Raw genomic sequence first — 17880 nt, 5'->3', positions numbered from 1 at the left:
CATGCAGAGAATGCAAAGAGTGCAAGTGTTTGATTTGACGACGGCAGTAAAGGGTTAACTGACCCCCTATAAAACAACAACAACAACAACAAAAAGACATTTTATTAAACATAATAATCTTTATATTATTTATGCATTACCATTCAAAAGTTTGGGGGATTATTTTTATATATTTTTGCAAGAAGTATGTAATGTTTACCAAGGCTGCATTTATTTGATCAATAATTTTTTTCTGTAAAAAAAATAAAAGAAATAAAAATAACTGTGACTTTATCCCACAGTTCTGACTTTTTTCTCGAAATTCTGAGTTTATATCTCATAATTCATAGATTTTCTCACAATTGTGAGATACAAACTCAGAATTTCAAAATATAAGCTCATAATTGCTCGACATAAATTTTTAATTCTGAGAAGGAAAGTCAGAAAAAAAAGTAAGACTGTACTATAAAAAAGTCTTTAATTTTTGATTTTTATCCTGTGGCATAAAAAAACCCAAAAACAACAACAACAAATAATTTCAAGATGTAAACTCTAAATCTAAAATAAATAAATAAACTGCAAAAATAAAAAAACTCAGAACTTAGAAAAAAGTCAGAATTGTGAGATTTAAACAGAATTATGAGGAACAAAAAGTCAGATAAAAAGCTGAGATAAAAAGTTGCAGTTACTTTTTTTATTTTTAATTCCTTGGTGAAAACAGGCTTCCATATTTTCCTATTTAAATATATATTGTAAAATGTAATGTATTCCTGTGATCAAAGCTGAAATTATTTTCAATGTTGAAAACAGTTGCTGCTTCATATTTTTTTGTGAAAACTTCCATATGTCACAGACATTCAGTTAATTTTCATCTTCATGGACTATTAGTTTTGTTTTCAGGGACTTCTGATTGGTTATCTTCAGTCACTTGTTTTCCTTTGTTCGGTTTTCTCGCCACTGTGTAGTTGTCATGGTAATTCATTTAATCAACTCAGGTGTTTATCTAAAGTTAAAAAGAACAGCATTTATTTGAATTATAAATCTTTTGTAACATAATAAACGTCTTTACTGTCACTTTTGATCAATTTAATGCATCCTAGCTGAATAAAAGTATTAATTTCTTTCAAAACAAATCCTACTGAAGTCTATAATGCAGTAATTGTTATGCACATCTCTATAAGAACTGGAGGCTATTCTACTTGAAGAATGGTGCAATATCCCACTGCAGGTATTTCACAACCGCTCTGACAGGATTTCGTGAAAGACTGAAGCCGTTCTGAAGGAAAATCACGCTTTATATTCAGCGCGATAAGGACATGAAGGCTGAATGGTGTTCTTTATCATAAGACGCTCTATCATAACCTGTATCACTATTGTCAAGTGCTGTCGAGGGATAGAGGAACACAATAAAGCCGTATGAGGCTTTGAGCTGCTAAAGAATCAGAATCAGAATCAGAATCAGAAAGAGCTTTATTGCCAAGTATGTTTGCACATACAAGGAATTTGTTATAGTGTCACAAGCTTCCGGTACACGGAGACAACAACAACACACAGATAATAAAAATGAGATGTGAATAAAATACACATGCATAAATATAAACCACAAAAAAAAAAGAATAAATTGTATGTACAGGTGTGCTATAGATGGAATAGGAATAGAATAAAATAAAATAAGTTGTAGGGATGTACTAGGGTTTAGGGTGATAAATAGGTATAAGGTTATTGCACATACTTTAATTGCACAATGGGAGAACATTAACTGTTCATGAGGCAGATTGCCTGGGGAAAGAAACTAAAGCCTCAGTGTTCGAATCCCCAGTCGAATGCATCACAATGCTGCCTGGCTTACTGCTGGTTATTTACCCTCTTAGAAATTAAAACAGTCCGGAGAGATTCAGATCCAGCTGGAATGGACGAAAGTCAAGTCGTGAGCAACTCTGGGCGGGCCTCGTCGCGTCACACTGAGGCGAATGCTAATGGACCGCACACATGTTCATGTTTCCTCAGCGGGCCGCGACGAGAACATTAGACGCCTGACAGAAACACAGAGCTTTCCTGCAATGACACTTTAACTATTGCTTTGCACACTTCATGTCTCTGCTCTCGCACATTTATTTCTCTGGTTGTGTTCGTAACAGCACACTGCCACACTGCTCTTGCTATTTCTAAAGTGTGTATAATAAGTACACTGTGCATAGCATGTGAATATTTTATATTTTACATACTGTATGTCAAAATGTGTTTTTTTTTAGTCATACTATAAATCAAACATTATTGGCGATTAACATGAAAATACTATTTCTGTTGTGTTTTTTTCTAAATTTAATGTTACTTGCCATTTATTTTAAAAAATTTTATGAGCAATTAGTATATTTACTAGCAATTTCTGAGTGAAAATTATTTCTACAGAGTGTGCACTACTGTATCCTAGTATTATTTTAGTATCGTTGACACACTAAAATAGTAATACTTCTACTAACAGTTTTTATTATTTTGAATTAGTTTTTATTTTTAGTTTTTGCATTTTTAAATGTTTATTTTAGTTAAAGTTTTAGAAATTTTATTGTGCTTTTTCATCATTTTTCTTTCAATACAGAATGTCTATATCACTAACTCTAACAACTTATAACCAAAATAATTTTCTGTTTTAATTTTAGTTAAAATTGTAGTAATTTTTTGTCTGTTTTGTCATTTTTATTGTTTTTTTTAAGTGTCAGTACAGTTTTTAAATTCATTTTTAGTTTATATGCAGTTTTTTTACTAAGTTTAATTGCATTTATTTTAGTAATTAAAAAAGTACAGCATATAATGTGTACAATACTGTATCTCTGAATGGGACACAGTACAACTGTCACAGATTCATCAGCCACACCAGCCACCTACACAATCACCTGAATACTAACTACGAACACCTGATGTCACTTACCTGAGCACTATCTGTTCACTCACCTCAGTCTCTCATTGACTGGTCTCAAGGTTGCATACTTTACCTCATGCCTCTCCACACCACTCTGGATCTCCCGCCGTCTTGCTGGATCTTCCTAAAGAGGGTTAAGATAAGGACTGTTATACTCTTCAGTTTCTAGAGCTAAAGTTATGTTTCAGTTTTTGAAGCTCTCCTTCAGTTTGTGTAAATAAAGAAGCTCTGAATCGTTCTTCCTGTGTATGCCTCTCTATCCAGCCGTGACAACACACACCCAACATGTTTTTGACACCTAATCTGACAGGGCTACTAAAAATTAAGACATTTTCATACTAAATTGGATTTTTAACAAAATCTAAATAACCATAATTTCTAAGTTGACAACTGCATATCATTTGACGTGAATCTGCAGTGAGATGCGCATTCTGCAATTTGAAACATTTAAAAACGGTGTTTATATCATGCAACACAGAGATATGGAAGGTCAAGTTGAGCTCACTGCATTGTGGGATACAGCAGAGGTAGTATGCCATTCCTATACATCCATCTGTGAATGTGACAGTCCATCCATCCTCATGTTTGTGGTAAAACACACACACACACATTTCTGTCGGATGGATGCAGGACATTCTCTCTGACAGCGCTGCCCTTTTCTGTGTTGTTTTCTGCGGTTCAGGTAATGCTGTCATACAAGTCAGGACTACAGGAACCACAACGCACACCGCCGCAGGCTAACGAGGAACAACCACCGTCATGATGATCATCATCTGATGTTTGTCAGAGATGACAAGCCTCATGTTCCCAAATCAGACCTCAGGACAGAAGAGCAGAAGATCTGATCATATTGCAGCAAATGAAAGCAGAGTAAATGGTGTTTTTCTTTTTGGTAGTGAAAATATAGAAAACAAAACTGGGAACTATAAAACTATATTTTAGCTGACAAATTCAATGCAATTCTTATGGTTCTTCAATGGTTCATTTTATCATTTTATATGATTTTTTAGTTGAATACATGAAAATAAATTATTAAACATTTGAATAAATAATTTAATGAATGAATTAATAAATAATATAATACATTTTAGCTGTTAAATTATAGATCAAAATAAAAAAAATATACATACTGTATATACCAGAGTACCATCCCAAAAGTAAAGTGTGCTGGGAGCAGCCTCATGCTGTGGGGCTGTTTTTCAGCGGCAGGGGCCGAGGGACTCGTCAGAGTAGAAGAAAAGCTCAATGCACCAAAATATTGAGATAGCCTTAATGAAAACCCAGTCCAGAGCATTCAGAACCTCAGACTGGGCAGAAGGTTCGCCTTCCAACAGGACAATGACCCTAAACATACAGCAAGAGTGGCTTATAGACAACTGTGAATGTCCTTGAGTGACCCAGCCACAGCCTGGGATTGAACGCAATCAAATATTTCTGGAGAAACCTGAAAATGTGTGTCAGCCCCCATCCAACCTGACAGAGCTTGAGAGGTGAAGAGATGAGGAGAAGAATAGCAGATAAATGCCAAGTGCTGATGTGCAAAGCTTGTCGCATCATACCCAAAAATACTTGAGGCTGTAAAGGTGCTTCAGCTAAGTACTGAGTTAAGGGTATGAATACTTATGCAATGTACTTATATCAGTTTTTTTTATAAATTTGCAAAGTTGTCACAAATCTGTTTTTTTGTTTTGTCATTATGGTGTATGGCGTGTAAACTTTCAAAAGTAATTTAAAGCAGTTTAACATAAGGCTGCAACATAACAAAACATAAAAAAAAATATATGAATACTTCTGTATTATATATATATATATATATACACACACACATACACACACACTGCCAGTCAAAAGTTTTTGAACAGTAAGATTTTTAAAGAAGTCTCTTCTGCTCACAAGCCTGCATTTATTTGATCCAAAGTACAGCAAAAACAGTAAAATGTTGAAATATTTTACTATTTAAAATAACTGTTTTCTATTTGAATATTTAAAATGTAATTTAGTTCTGTGATCAAAGCTAAATGTTCAGCATCATTACATCCAGTCTTCAATGTCACATGATCCTTCAGAAATAATATACCCCCTCAACAACGTTTGTTTAACACTATCATTTTGTTTGTTTGATTGTAAAAAGTTGTAAATAAAACATATATTATTGGAGTTTTAAAAGAACGTATTATTTTAGTTTTCCCAGATTTCTAAGTGTGTTACTTTCTTTTTCTGAGCAATTTTTGAAAAGTGTTTCCACACCAGTTTGTTTGTTTATTTATTTATTACTAATTTTTTTATTAGCTTATTAATATTTTTAAATAATAATTGTAATAATATTTATTAGATACACTCCTAGTGTCTGGTAATACAGAAAGTTTGAAAACAAGCAGCTTACAGCAGAAGTATCTTTGAATGTCGTGTTGGATTGTATAGAGTACAGAACATTGATTTTACTGACTGAAAGTCTGTGTATGTGCTGCCAGTCGTTGGGTTTAGAGTTCGTAATTTCTCCTTCCTCTGGTTGGAGAGCTCAGCCTTCAGCCGTCTCCATACCGAAAGACAGAAGGCAGAGGAGGAGCGGCGATTGACTTGACGCTGATTTCATTTCAGGGTTAATGGGCCCAAAAACCGTGTCTGTCTCAGATCAGAGAGTGCAAAGCAGCCAGACTAAATCTGACCTGACAGCGTTCTCCTCTGTACTGTCATTCACGTCAGAGCGGCTAACCTTCCAAAGCGGCTGCTTCTGCCTTCAAGACAAAGGAGTCCGCTGGGTGAAGCAGTCGGGCCCACCTACATCCGTGAGATTACACTATCAAACTTCACCCGGACAGCTCACATGACTATTATGTGCTTCCGGTTGTAGATTAACTGATGCTGATGCTCATTCCTGTAACTCAAACAGAGTATTATGCTAGCAATGCCAGGGTCATAGGTTCAATTCCCAGCATGAACTGATAAACTGTATTGAATATCAAATGCAAATATAAATCTCACACTCACACATACTTATCATAAAGATACGGCATCAACTTTTGAGGATTTTTTTTTTTTTAATCTAAAATATGCTTATTTAGTATGTTTATTGTACCAAAATTATGTATACTTTGTTTTCACATTAATATTTTCCATTGCATGTTTCTCATCCTTAGGATAAAACAGGCTCTTTTTGCTAATGGCTTTTGGGGGGGAAAAAATATAATAATAATAATAATAAATAAAAATAAAATAAATATTTTACAATATTAATACATTTGAAGTCACATTTTAATCAAAAACATGCATACAAATTGTAGGATATAATATGTATACATAAAACATTCTAATATATGAAAATAAATAACTAAATTAATTAATATATAATGTATAAACATTAATTTATTCTTTGCATCATTAATAATAATTAAAATATTTGCATTTATATAATAAATTATATATGAATAAACAAACAAACAACAGAAACTGTAGAAGATGCAAAATATATTAGAATAAATTTAAAAATATATATTTTAAATAAATAATTTTTTTTTCACATTTTAAATAAAAAATAAAGAACAAATTCAATAACATTTAATGTCTAAATAATTTATCATATAATATTTTTTTAATTATATTGTTCATAATCATTTACATATAAATATATAATAAATAAAATCTATATTTTAAGTTATTTTTCGCCTTTTAAATCCCCCCCTATAAAATAAATAAATAAATAAATAGTAGGATGTACTGAATTTGCTCTTACACAAAAATAATTTGCTGAATAGGTGTGCATATATAAAAATCCTGTTTCTATGCTATAACCCCATAAAGGTGTGGGCCACCAGGATCACGCAGAGCTTGAATGACAGACGTTGTCCTATAATTTTACAATCCACATGAATCAAGTTTACTGTCAAAGTCACTAAAGTCGTAAAGGATCTGTTCATTCTGTTCTATCTCTATGATAACGAGTGACGCACCTACGGCAGAGCAGTAAGTCAACGGACCAATGAGAGACTCCTCATTAATAGGGAAACATCTCATTGGAGCTCTGCTGTGCTCCCATGATGTAGACTGATGCATGGGTCGCGGAAGCGGAGGTGGGGGGGACGGGTCTGCGCCTGGGCCTGGGCCCGGGTTACTTTTGAGGTCTGGTACAAATATGACATGGGCTAGAAAAATACATATGAACCTTATATAGCCTATGTATGCACGTTTAATCATTAAAAGATTGTGATCTTGATTCAAACACACGCAATCTTATTCCTAAATGACGGTGATTCTGCTATGTCTATTAAACCTTTGAAATCACAATCACATCGGAATGACCTAAAGACAACGATGAGTTAATAATATTGAGAAGCGGTTCTTCTGCTACAGGTAACAACTCTTTCAGTAATTTATTAGGGAAACATTAATAGGGAAACATCTCATTGGAGCTCTGCTGTGCTCCCATGATGTAGACTGATGCATGGGTCGCGGAAGCGGAGGTGGGGGGGACGGGTCTGCGCCTGGGCCTGGGCCCGGGTTACTTTTGAGGTCTGGTACAAATATGACATGGGCTAGAAAAATACATATGAACCTTATATAGCCTATGTATGCACGTTTAATCATTAAAAGATTGTGATCTTGATTCAAACACACGCAATCTTATTCCTAAATGACGGTGATTCTGCTATGTCTATTAAACCTTTGAAATCACAATCACATCGGAATATTTAAACCTTTATTTAAAATGATTTTTTTACATAATTAGGCTAATTCGTTTAAATGAATAAATATTTTTAAATAGACTCATTTACTATAACATTAATAAAACATTTTGTCAGAAACTCAAGTAAATCACATATTTCGGTTGGTTGTCTGTTTTGTTTTCAGAATTGTGGGAGAATCATAGCTTAAAAATACATAGGCTAATATATGTGGCAACTAACTAATACCATTAGTAGGTAATATATTTATTATTTTATAGGTAATATTACTACAGTTTATACTGTACTGTACTGTATACTGTATTACTACAGCTAATATATGTGGCATCTAACTAATACCATTAGTAGGTCATATATTTATTATTTTATAGGTAATATTATTACAGTTTCTAATATTAAAACATTCCACGATCCTTGGACTGATGGGTAATGATGCTTGGAAAAACATAATCAGAAGCAGGAGATGTGAATGATCATGACGGGAGGCTCCTTCTCATGTCAGCATAGCACTGACAGCACAACGACTGTATTAACAATTCACAGTGTGTATATTATATGATAACATGCATATCTATGTCCAGTTCTGCATGATAATAAGACCAGTTATGCAATCATCTGTTCAAGGAAGAAATTATAGAAAATAAATAGGGCCCAAATAAATAAATAGGATTCCCCCGATGCAAAAAAAAAAAAAGCGGACGGAATCGCAGAATCCAGTCATAAAAACGGCATTTACTGTATAAAGTGGAATGTCATGGAATGTGCCAAATTTTTGATGAATAAATCAAAAGTAGGTCAGTACACTTGAATCAAAAGTGAAATATTAAGCCGCAAAACACTATTTAAATATGAATCCTGCATGTTCTGCGTGTCTCTGTGTGAATGAATGGTGCAGACGCAAACTTAAGTCTTAACACAACCCGTCAAAATAAAAGTTTGGTTTAACTTGAAGAAACTGTGACAGAAATATATTACTTAATGTAATGATAATACTACTACTAATAATAAAATTATTATTAAAACATTATTTTTAAGGTATATTTACCAGAAAATTATTTACCAGAATTTATTTACCAGAAAAATGTAAAATCACAACACAGTATTTCTGAAAAAAAAAAAGAAAAATAAATAAATACATTTTTTATAAAAAGTTTTTTTATCAAATCCAGAAAAATTGAAATGGAAAAAACGGAATAAAAAAAAATAAATTTTTACGTAAATTTCATAGGGCCCTAAATAAACCAGATGTTCAGATTGTCTGAGAAACACATGAATGATGCTGCTGTGGGAAAACTCACCCGCGTGATGCTCCAGTGCTATGGCTGGTTGCCAGGGCATTACTAGAGTATTGTGTGATTGAAAAGCTGCTTTATGTGGTTGCTAGGGTACTGGTATTGTTTTGGATGGTTGCCAGGGCTCTGTTCTGTAGTTGCTAAGCGGTTGTGAGTGGTTGCCAGGGCGTTGCAAAATGTTGTTGGTAGTTTTGGCCTGTTGCTATGCAGATGCTACTAGTTACCAGGATGTTGCTATGCAGCTGTGGGTGCTTGTTCCAGATTGTTGCCCTTGACATTTCTTGCGGTTGCTAGTGTATTGTGGGTGGTTGTCGGGGTGTTGTTATATAGTTTCTAAGGTGAGTTGGGTGGTTGCTAAGGAGTTGCTATGTAAGAAAATTTTCTTAGTGGTTTAAGCGTGTTGCTACAATGTTCAAGGTGGTTACCAAGATGTTGCTATGGAGTTGCTGTGCAGCCTTGGTTGGTTGCCAGGGCATTTCAATGTGGTTGTTAGGATGTTCTTGGTGGTTGCCATGGCATTGGCATGGATTTTGTTTTGCTGGCGGTTGTCAGGGCCTTGCTGTGTAGTTTCAAAAATATTCTTAATAGTTTTAGCCTGCTGCTATGCAGTTGCTACAGTGTTCTAGGTGATTGTCAAAATGTGACTAAACAGTTGCTATGCAGTTGTGAATGGCTGCCAAGGCATTTCTATGTGTTGTTAGAATGTTCTAGGTAGTTGCCATGGCATTTGTCTTTGTTTGCTTGTGTTCTGTGGGATGTCATTGTGTTCCAAGTTGTTACCCTAGTAATTACCTGTGGTTGCTAGTGGTTGTCAAGTTGTTATGTATAGTTGCTAAGGTGAGTTGGGTGGTTGCTAGGTTCATGCTATTTATGAAAATCCTTTTAGTAGTTTAAACGTGTTGCTACAGTGTTCTAGGTCGTTACCAATATGTTGCTGCACAGTTGTTATGCGGCTGTGAGTGGTTGCCAAGGCATTTCAATATGGTTGTTAGGATGTTCTGGGTCATTGGTTCTCAAACCTCTCCATGAAGTACCCCCAGCACTGCATGGTTGCCAAGGCATTTCAATATGGTTGTTAGGATGTTCTGGGTCATTGGTTCTCAAACCTCTCCATGAAGTACCCCCAGCACTGCACATTTTGTATGGCTCCCTTTATCTGACACACCCACTTCAGGTCTTGCAGTCTCCACTAATGAGCTGGTGAGTCGAATCAGGTGTGATCGATGAGGGAGACATACAAAATGTGCAGGGCTGGGGGTACTCCAGGACAGGTTTGAGAACCACTGTTCTAGGTGGTTGCCATGCAAATATGTGTGATAATGTATGTATGCCATGACACAAAAAAACGATAGTCTCACTTTTTTTCTTTTTATGTGAGACTGCAGTGCCTTTACCGAGATTAAGAACTTTCCGTTAAGATTTGAAGGGGAAATAACGCAAAGAACCGAGACAGAACAGGACACAGGACAATTAGCGAGGGAATAATGAAGCAGGTCCTACGGCACACAGAAACTCCAGCCTGTTTGGTGGAATTCTGTGAGTCATATAACCTTTAGGCGAGTGAAGGATGGTCAAAAATAGATACGGGCATGTAGAGTACGATGCATACTGAACAGTCTGATGTGTGTCCTCCATATACAGCAGCAGCAGCAACTAACTGCCCTTCTGATAATGTAACACCCACTTAAAGAGACAGTTCATCCAAAGAAATGTTCATTATGTCATCATTTACACTTCCGTCCCCATTTACTCTAAAAAGCACCATTAAATTAGTATATGTGATAGTATCAGTAAATAAATGACTTAAATATCATTCTGTGCTTCACACAAAGCTATAATCTGAGAAAAAAGTCAAACTGGGAAAAAATGATGACCGAATATTCAGAAGGAATTTTGTGCACTTTGGATTGATTGCAGTATCTTTAATGTTGCATGAAATGCGCTCGCTCAAATGCCTTCCACCTGGAAGATGCGGTGCCATCAGACTGTGCCAAAGCCTTCACTCTGGAGTAGTGTTTGAGATTGACCTTCGCTGAATTGACTGGCATCGACATGTCGACTGTTAGTAGACGAGCCAACGGGCTGTGACAGCTCTGTATAAATCAACCAATAGCACTGAATCACATGCACCTCAGGTAACTAATGACATCGAAAAAAGAATATTAGCATACTATTTTTGCAATATGCAGTATGTATAGTGTGCAAATGATCTGTATGCATGGAAATAACGGATCCCACAATGCAACGCATTCAACTTCACAAATGACTATAGTAGTAAATAAAAAAAGTTTTGAATTTAAGGAAATAGTAAGAATCTTTAGAATGTTGGAATTTTAATATTTAAATTACATTTTTAAATGTTTAAAGTAAATTTAAAATTCTTATTTGAATGATCTGATTATTTGACCAGACTGCCAAAAGTTAAGATATTTTATATAAATAAATAAATAAACTTAAAATTAATTAGAATATTAATTATATTTATTTAGAATATTTAGAATGCTGGAATTACAATAGTCAATGTTTTTATTCAAAGTTAATTTCTTATTTGAGTGACTATTTGATCAGACTGCCAACAATAAAGACAATTTATGCTAAATTACATGCAACTTAACATTAGATATTAAAGATTAAAAATGCATTTTTTTGTGCAATGGCATTTTGAATGTTTGTCTGATTTAAACAGTCAGTATTGTTTCATGTGACAACAATACAAAACGTTTGATGTTGCATATTGCATAGTTGCGCATACTGTTCACTTACTAAAGCTAGCAAACAGTACACAGTACATACTATGTAGTGTGCACTACACTGCTGTTTCATTCCAAACACAGCCGTGCTCCAAATTTTCTGTCACTTGTGAGAACTTTACAGACCTGTGCCCTTTAGCTGCAGGCTCGGAGTTAACAGGTGTGATATTGTCACACTTTTGCAGTTCAGAGTTATTTGTCACAAACTCAATTTCATCCTGTAAAGCCAAAGGTTTCAAAAGAAGGTCCACAGACCCCTAGGGGCCCATGAAAGTACTGCAGGGAATAAAATTTGTTGACTGATAAAAACAAATGACTTAAAACAATATTTAATGTGTTTGTAAATTGTTATTAATTATACATATTTTAAAAAATATTGTAAAAAAAATTATAGTAATTAAAAATACAAAAATAACATTAAAATAATATATATTTTCTAAAATCTATTTATTTGACTATTTTAATCTATTTATATTCATTTGAAAATATTATCATTCTAATTGTAATATATAAATTATAATATGGTTACTTTGTTTTATAACAGGAGCTCTGGGTTCAACATGTTGAGGGATCTCAGGTCATAAAAGATTGACAACCGCTGCTGTAAGGGAATATTGGTGTTGTTAAACCGTGCCGTATTGTCGGGATGTGTGATGAGCGCAGGAGGGATTGTGTGTTAATTGAATGTGTAATCCATTTGCTGCTTCAGACTGCAGAAATAAAGCTATCTGGCACAACTCCTGCCTCTCAGAGAGACAGATTACAGCCGAGACTCAGGGAGAAAAGGTCGACTGTCAGAGGAGCAGCAGATGCCGGAGAGGAAAGAAAGAGAAAGTGAAGCCGAAAAGAAAACTGTTCACATATTCTTACAATAATCAATTTAGTATAGCATGCTAAGTATGCTTGGAATGGCACAGTGCATTATATACACAATGCCCATGTTGCAGCTTAATATAAAACAGATCTGACTCAGCATGCTGATTGACTGGTACTAAAAATACAAAAGAAGTTCTATAAGCCATTCTGACAATTCATTCTGAATGGTCATAATTAATTAAAACAGTAACATCTTAAAAATAAATATGGCATCAGCAAAAAAAAAACAAAAAAACTGTAATATTTAATTTTAAGTTCATTTAATTTAGCATAAATTTCATAAATAATCACCCATCATGTATTGTTTAATTAATTGTAATTAAAAAAGATTAAATGTAAATATTTTAATTGCAACATTTAATTCCAACATCCTGCCAATTTCTATATAAAAATGTGCATTTTTAATCTATACATTTAAGTTGCATTTAAATTAGCATTAAATGTCTTGACTTTTGGAAGACTGATTAAATAACCACTTAAAATGAATAAAAATTTGACGTTTAAATTCCAACATTCTAAATATTCAAAATAATTATCTTAATTTTACACACAGACACACACACACACACACACACACACACACACACACATTTAATTCATGATTATGAATATATTGATTTAAATTTTTTTCTTGATTTAGAGCTATACAATTTTACATACAGCATCAGAACAGGATTTGATATAGTCAGACACATTTAAATGGTTCCTGAGACTGATTTACATAAAATACACACTGCTTTTGATGTCTTAGGATGCCATCTAGTGTCTCTGGGGGTAAAAGACTTTCAAGTGCTTCCAGAATGGTGAAATGCGCTCGACGTGATAAAATATAGATGAATGTTTCTCCCTGGAGTCGTCCATGAAGGACTTCTGCACTGCATATGTGGCCTTGCTCCTGTGTTTCCACAGAAGGACTTTTAGAAGTGTGTGGATAAATAGTTTTGTGTTAGTGAATTATTCAGCTCAGGCTCTACGAGGATTTGAAATGACTTTCACCCTACTGTACTCTGCTCCCGCAACGTCTGCTAGAGAGGGTGGTATACAGTATATACCACACACACACACACACACACACACACACACACAGAGAGAGACCCTAAATCAACAATCCTTTACTATATAAGCACTTTAACTATCCTCATTTATATTTAACTATCCTCATCAATTTTCAGTATGATATATGCCTATTTATAGTCATATATGCATGAAATAAAGTGACTGTCAAATGGAACTACATGAAGAGTTAAAAAGGTCATATCACAGAAAACAGAATTTATATTTATTTTTTATTTAATGTGTTATTATATTAGTGTTATTGAGATGCTATTATAGTTTTTATTATATATTATATTCTTTTTTATTTTATTTTTTCCATTTCCATTTCAACTGGTAAAAATTTTTGTTGTGTGTTTTTGTTATATATATTTTTTATTACTTTATTTATTTATTTATTTTTTCAGTTTTAGTTCAAATGAGAAATGCTGCCTTAGCAACTAGCTGCAATAAAAAAAAGTTTTTTATATTTTATTTTATTTCAGTTAATTTATTTTATTTTTATTTCATGTTTCTTATGCACAAAAAAAAAATGTTTTTTTTTTAATGGTTTTAGTTTTAGTTAACTATAATAATCCTGCTGTAGATATCCAATACTAAATTATAAAATATGTAATTTCTTATTTAATGCATATATAACAAATTTTTTTGTCCAATAAGACTCTTAAATGCAATTTAACTATATGTCTGTTAAGTACGTAATGGATGCATGTAAATATGTATTCTGTACACTAGCAATATAGATGACCTAATAGGCTAAAAAGACATGCAATTTTGATTTTCATCATTGCATCCAGCAACTTTAATTTTCATCATTGCATCCAGCAGCTTTAATAAACGTGTAATTCTAGAGCTGACTGCTTGATGTCACTGTCGTCTAAAGAAGCATCACTAGGTGCTGCATAAACAGCTACTGTTCTCACACACATCTGTACACTACAAACTATTAACGAAGAGGGGTTTGCCAAAATAACACTGCTTAATTAAAAACTGTTGTCATAATTTACATAAAATGCTCTTTTAATAAACTTAACAAGAAGTTGTGATGATTGCTACGCTGTGTTTAGTAACCAATCCCAATAGTGCCAATAGTGCAAACCTTGTTACATTGCTACAAGTGCCAATAGATGTAACACAATCTATAAACCCAAATCTCACATCTTTGGTGATTTGGACAGAGATGTAAAATGTGCACCAGTTTATGATGAGGTAGAGCATTTATGACTGAGGAGGTTTGTTACACAGTAAACCTTCTGCTCCTCCTATGAATGCTTCAGTCATATCAACACACACAGACTCACGCTGCTTACTATTACACTAAAGCTGGACAGCTTCAAGTCATTCTGGGATAGTATCCTGAACTTTTGAGACACTGAAGAAGATTAAAAGACAATGCAATTAGATGATGTGGAGTTAGAGAAACATGTGGAGACGACATCCCGTGAGAGCAGGACGGCCACAAACAGCCCAAAACGTCTGTCACACTCTATTGAAGAAATACTGAAAAAACCTGTCCGACCTGACAGAACAGACAAGAAACTTAAAACATCTGGATGTACACAGACCGAGATAAAGACGGACACTCCTAAAATCAGTCCATACACAGGTGTGTTCTTTTTAGTTTTCTCTTTGATTGTATTTTTGAATAGGTTTTACAGCTTGTGTATTGATCGGGTTAAGAAAAATATACTATTTCTTAGCTTTTGAATCTATTTGAACGTATTTACTGAAGTTATGAGATCTATTATATTCTGATGGTAGCTCGTCGGTCAGGGCGCAGACGGGTACGGACCACGTTCACCGTGAGCCAGCTGGAGGAGCTGGAGAGAGTTTTTCAGGAAACACACTATCCTGACGTTCACACCAGAGACCAGCTCACCTGTCGAACGCAGCTGTCTGAGGGAAGAGTTCAGGTACAATATTTATTGTTATTTGTTTATATATATATATATATATATATATATATATATATATATATATATATATACACATTCATTTTCAATCGATATTTGTAACTACAATACCTTAATATAATATCTTTATATATATAATATTGATATATTAAAACAATTCATATATATTTTTAAAAAATTGTACATTTTAATATTTGTAAATACAACACCTTAATATATATATTTTTTCTTTTTTTTTTCTTTAGTTTTTTGTAGTTTTAAGAAACTTTATGAAATGTTTGCTTCACAAAGTTTGCCTCAATATTTGGGCTATTTAAGCAAAAAATAAATAAATAAATAAAATGTGCGAAAAAGAAAAGAAATAGATAAAAGACATCAAAAACAGATAAATTATCTATCTATCTATCTATCTATTGTATATGTAATAAATGTTTAATGAAAGTTTACGAAATGTGTGCTTCATAAAGTTTGCCTACAAGTCCAGTTGTGTATCACATTTGTTTAGATCTGGTTCCAGAACCGGCGGGCGAAGTGGAGGCGCAGTGAAGCTAAAGCAGCACACAGACCGCTAACCGAGCTGAGAGATGCAAAACACACTCACTCTCTGTAGCTATTATATTTCATATATTATTATTTGAATAATATATATTGACTGTATTTCTGATGGTACAGCTCGTCGGTCCGGTCGCAGACGGGTACGGACCACATTCACCGTGAGCCAGCTGGAGGAGCTGGAGAGAGTTTTTCAGGAAACACACTATCCTGACGTTCACACCAGAGACCAGCTCACCTGTCGAACGCAGCTGTCTGAGGGAAGAGTTCAGGTACAATACGCTGTCTGCTGAAAACACACTACTTCAAATATATGAACTGACACTGGATAATCTTGTTTTCTATGACCAGGGTATCATTTCAGAAAATATGGGTAGTTTAAATTTTATTATGCAGGCATATAAGTAAAAAGTGTATAATTAATGAGTTGTAACTAAACACAGATTATTCTTAATTTTAATATATTTTAGTAATTTTAGTAATTAATGAAGCTAAAGCAGCACACAGACCGCTAACCGAGCTGAGAGATGCAAAACACACTCACCTCCTGACTCCTGTCCTCTGTGTTCCCGTAAATACTTTCATTCACCTCCATCACAATCACTGCATCCTGTGCTGAGATCTTGAGCCCAGTGACTGGACTAATCTTCCCAAAAACACTGTGAAGAAAAGGCAAAGAAAATATGATAGCATATAAATATGTTTCATTTAGATTTTTTTTTTTAAACCAGATCTACAAACTAAACACAAATTACTCTTTATTTTAATCACATTTCAGCTTTTTGGAATGGTTTAAATAGTTCTGTGGTGTGATAAATGAATTTATATAAAGACACATATTGACAAGTTAATATAATATTATATAATATAATATAATATAATATAATATAATATAATATAATAAAGACTTGCTAAATCATTCATGCAAAGTTATTTGAAAATCTAACTAACATCCCATACTGTGTATTAATAAAGTCGGTATAAAATGAAGATTTTATTTTATTTTTATTTTGTAAATGCATGTTATGGATCTTATTGGCAACAATTCAGTTGTACATTTGCTTCATTTTATTTTGTAATTTTTTTTAATGTTTTGACCTCATAATGTTTAATCAGACAACTGGATCTTCTGGTGAAAACATCAGATGTATACACTGTAAAAAAATGATATGACCAATAAATGATGACATGTGTTTTTACATTACTTTATCTCATCAAAATAAGTTATAAGCAATAAGCAATTTTCAACTTTAATTTGCGTGTATGTGGTTCAACTCATTTTTCTAAGCCAGTTTAATGTCATTTAAGTTGAAATGACTTAAAGGGGTGGTTGATTGCGATTTCACTTTTTTAACGTTAGTTAGTGTGTAATGTTGCTGTTTGAGCATATGCACCAAGAGCTTGTTGTAACACTCCAAAGGAAAAATTGAAATCGCATCATATGACGCCTTTAATGCCTACAAAAACAGCTGGTAGGGACTACAACAAGTTACTTCCCGGGTTTGTGATGTCACAAACCCTGATAAACCCCGCCCTCGGGAAAAGGCAGTAAAGGGGGTGTGGCCATGCTGCACTGCTTTTGAGAAGAGGAAGAGAAAACTAAAGGTGCATGTAAAAATCTATTCATATATGAATTGTGATTCTGTCTTCTAACAATTCTAATGGATTCACAAGATCCAAAATCAATGTTCTAAAGCAACGGTTCTCAATACTGTTCCTCGCGTCCCCTGCTCTGCACATGCTCTGCATCTCTCTCTCTCTCTCTCTCGCTCTCTGTCTCTCTCTCTCTCTCATTCAGCTCAGCTCCAACAATGAGCTGTTCCAATTATACACTTATTTTCACATAGCCATGAGAAGCGTTAGACATGG

The 17880-nt window shown here is 34.0% G+C and overlaps 1 protein-coding gene across 1 annotated transcript; it reads left to right on the top strand.

The window, feature by feature from the left end:
• Window positions 1-14910: 14910 nt before the first annotated feature.
• On the top strand, window positions 14911-16069 carry LOC107658746 (intestine-specific homeobox-like). Its single transcript, XM_016447396.1, has 3 exons — window positions 14911-15152; window positions 15308-15459; window positions 15965-16069. Exons 1-3 carry the CDS (start codon window positions 14939-14941, stop codon window positions 16067-16069), a joined length of 471 nt encoding a protein of 156 aa, XP_016302882.1. The 5' UTR covers window positions 14911-14938.
• The last annotated feature ends 1811 nt before the right edge of the window (window positions 16070-17880 follow it).

This window comes from Sinocyclocheilus anshuiensis, unplaced genomic scaffold (assembly GCF_001515605.1).
Source record: "Sinocyclocheilus anshuiensis isolate Anshui unplaced genomic scaffold, SAMN03320099.WGS_v1.1 scaffold283, whole genome shotgun sequence".
Classification (NCBI taxonomy): Eukaryota; Metazoa; Chordata; class Actinopteri; order Cypriniformes; family Cyprinidae; genus Sinocyclocheilus; species Sinocyclocheilus anshuiensis.
This window is presented reverse-complemented; position numbering and strand designations above follow the sequence as displayed.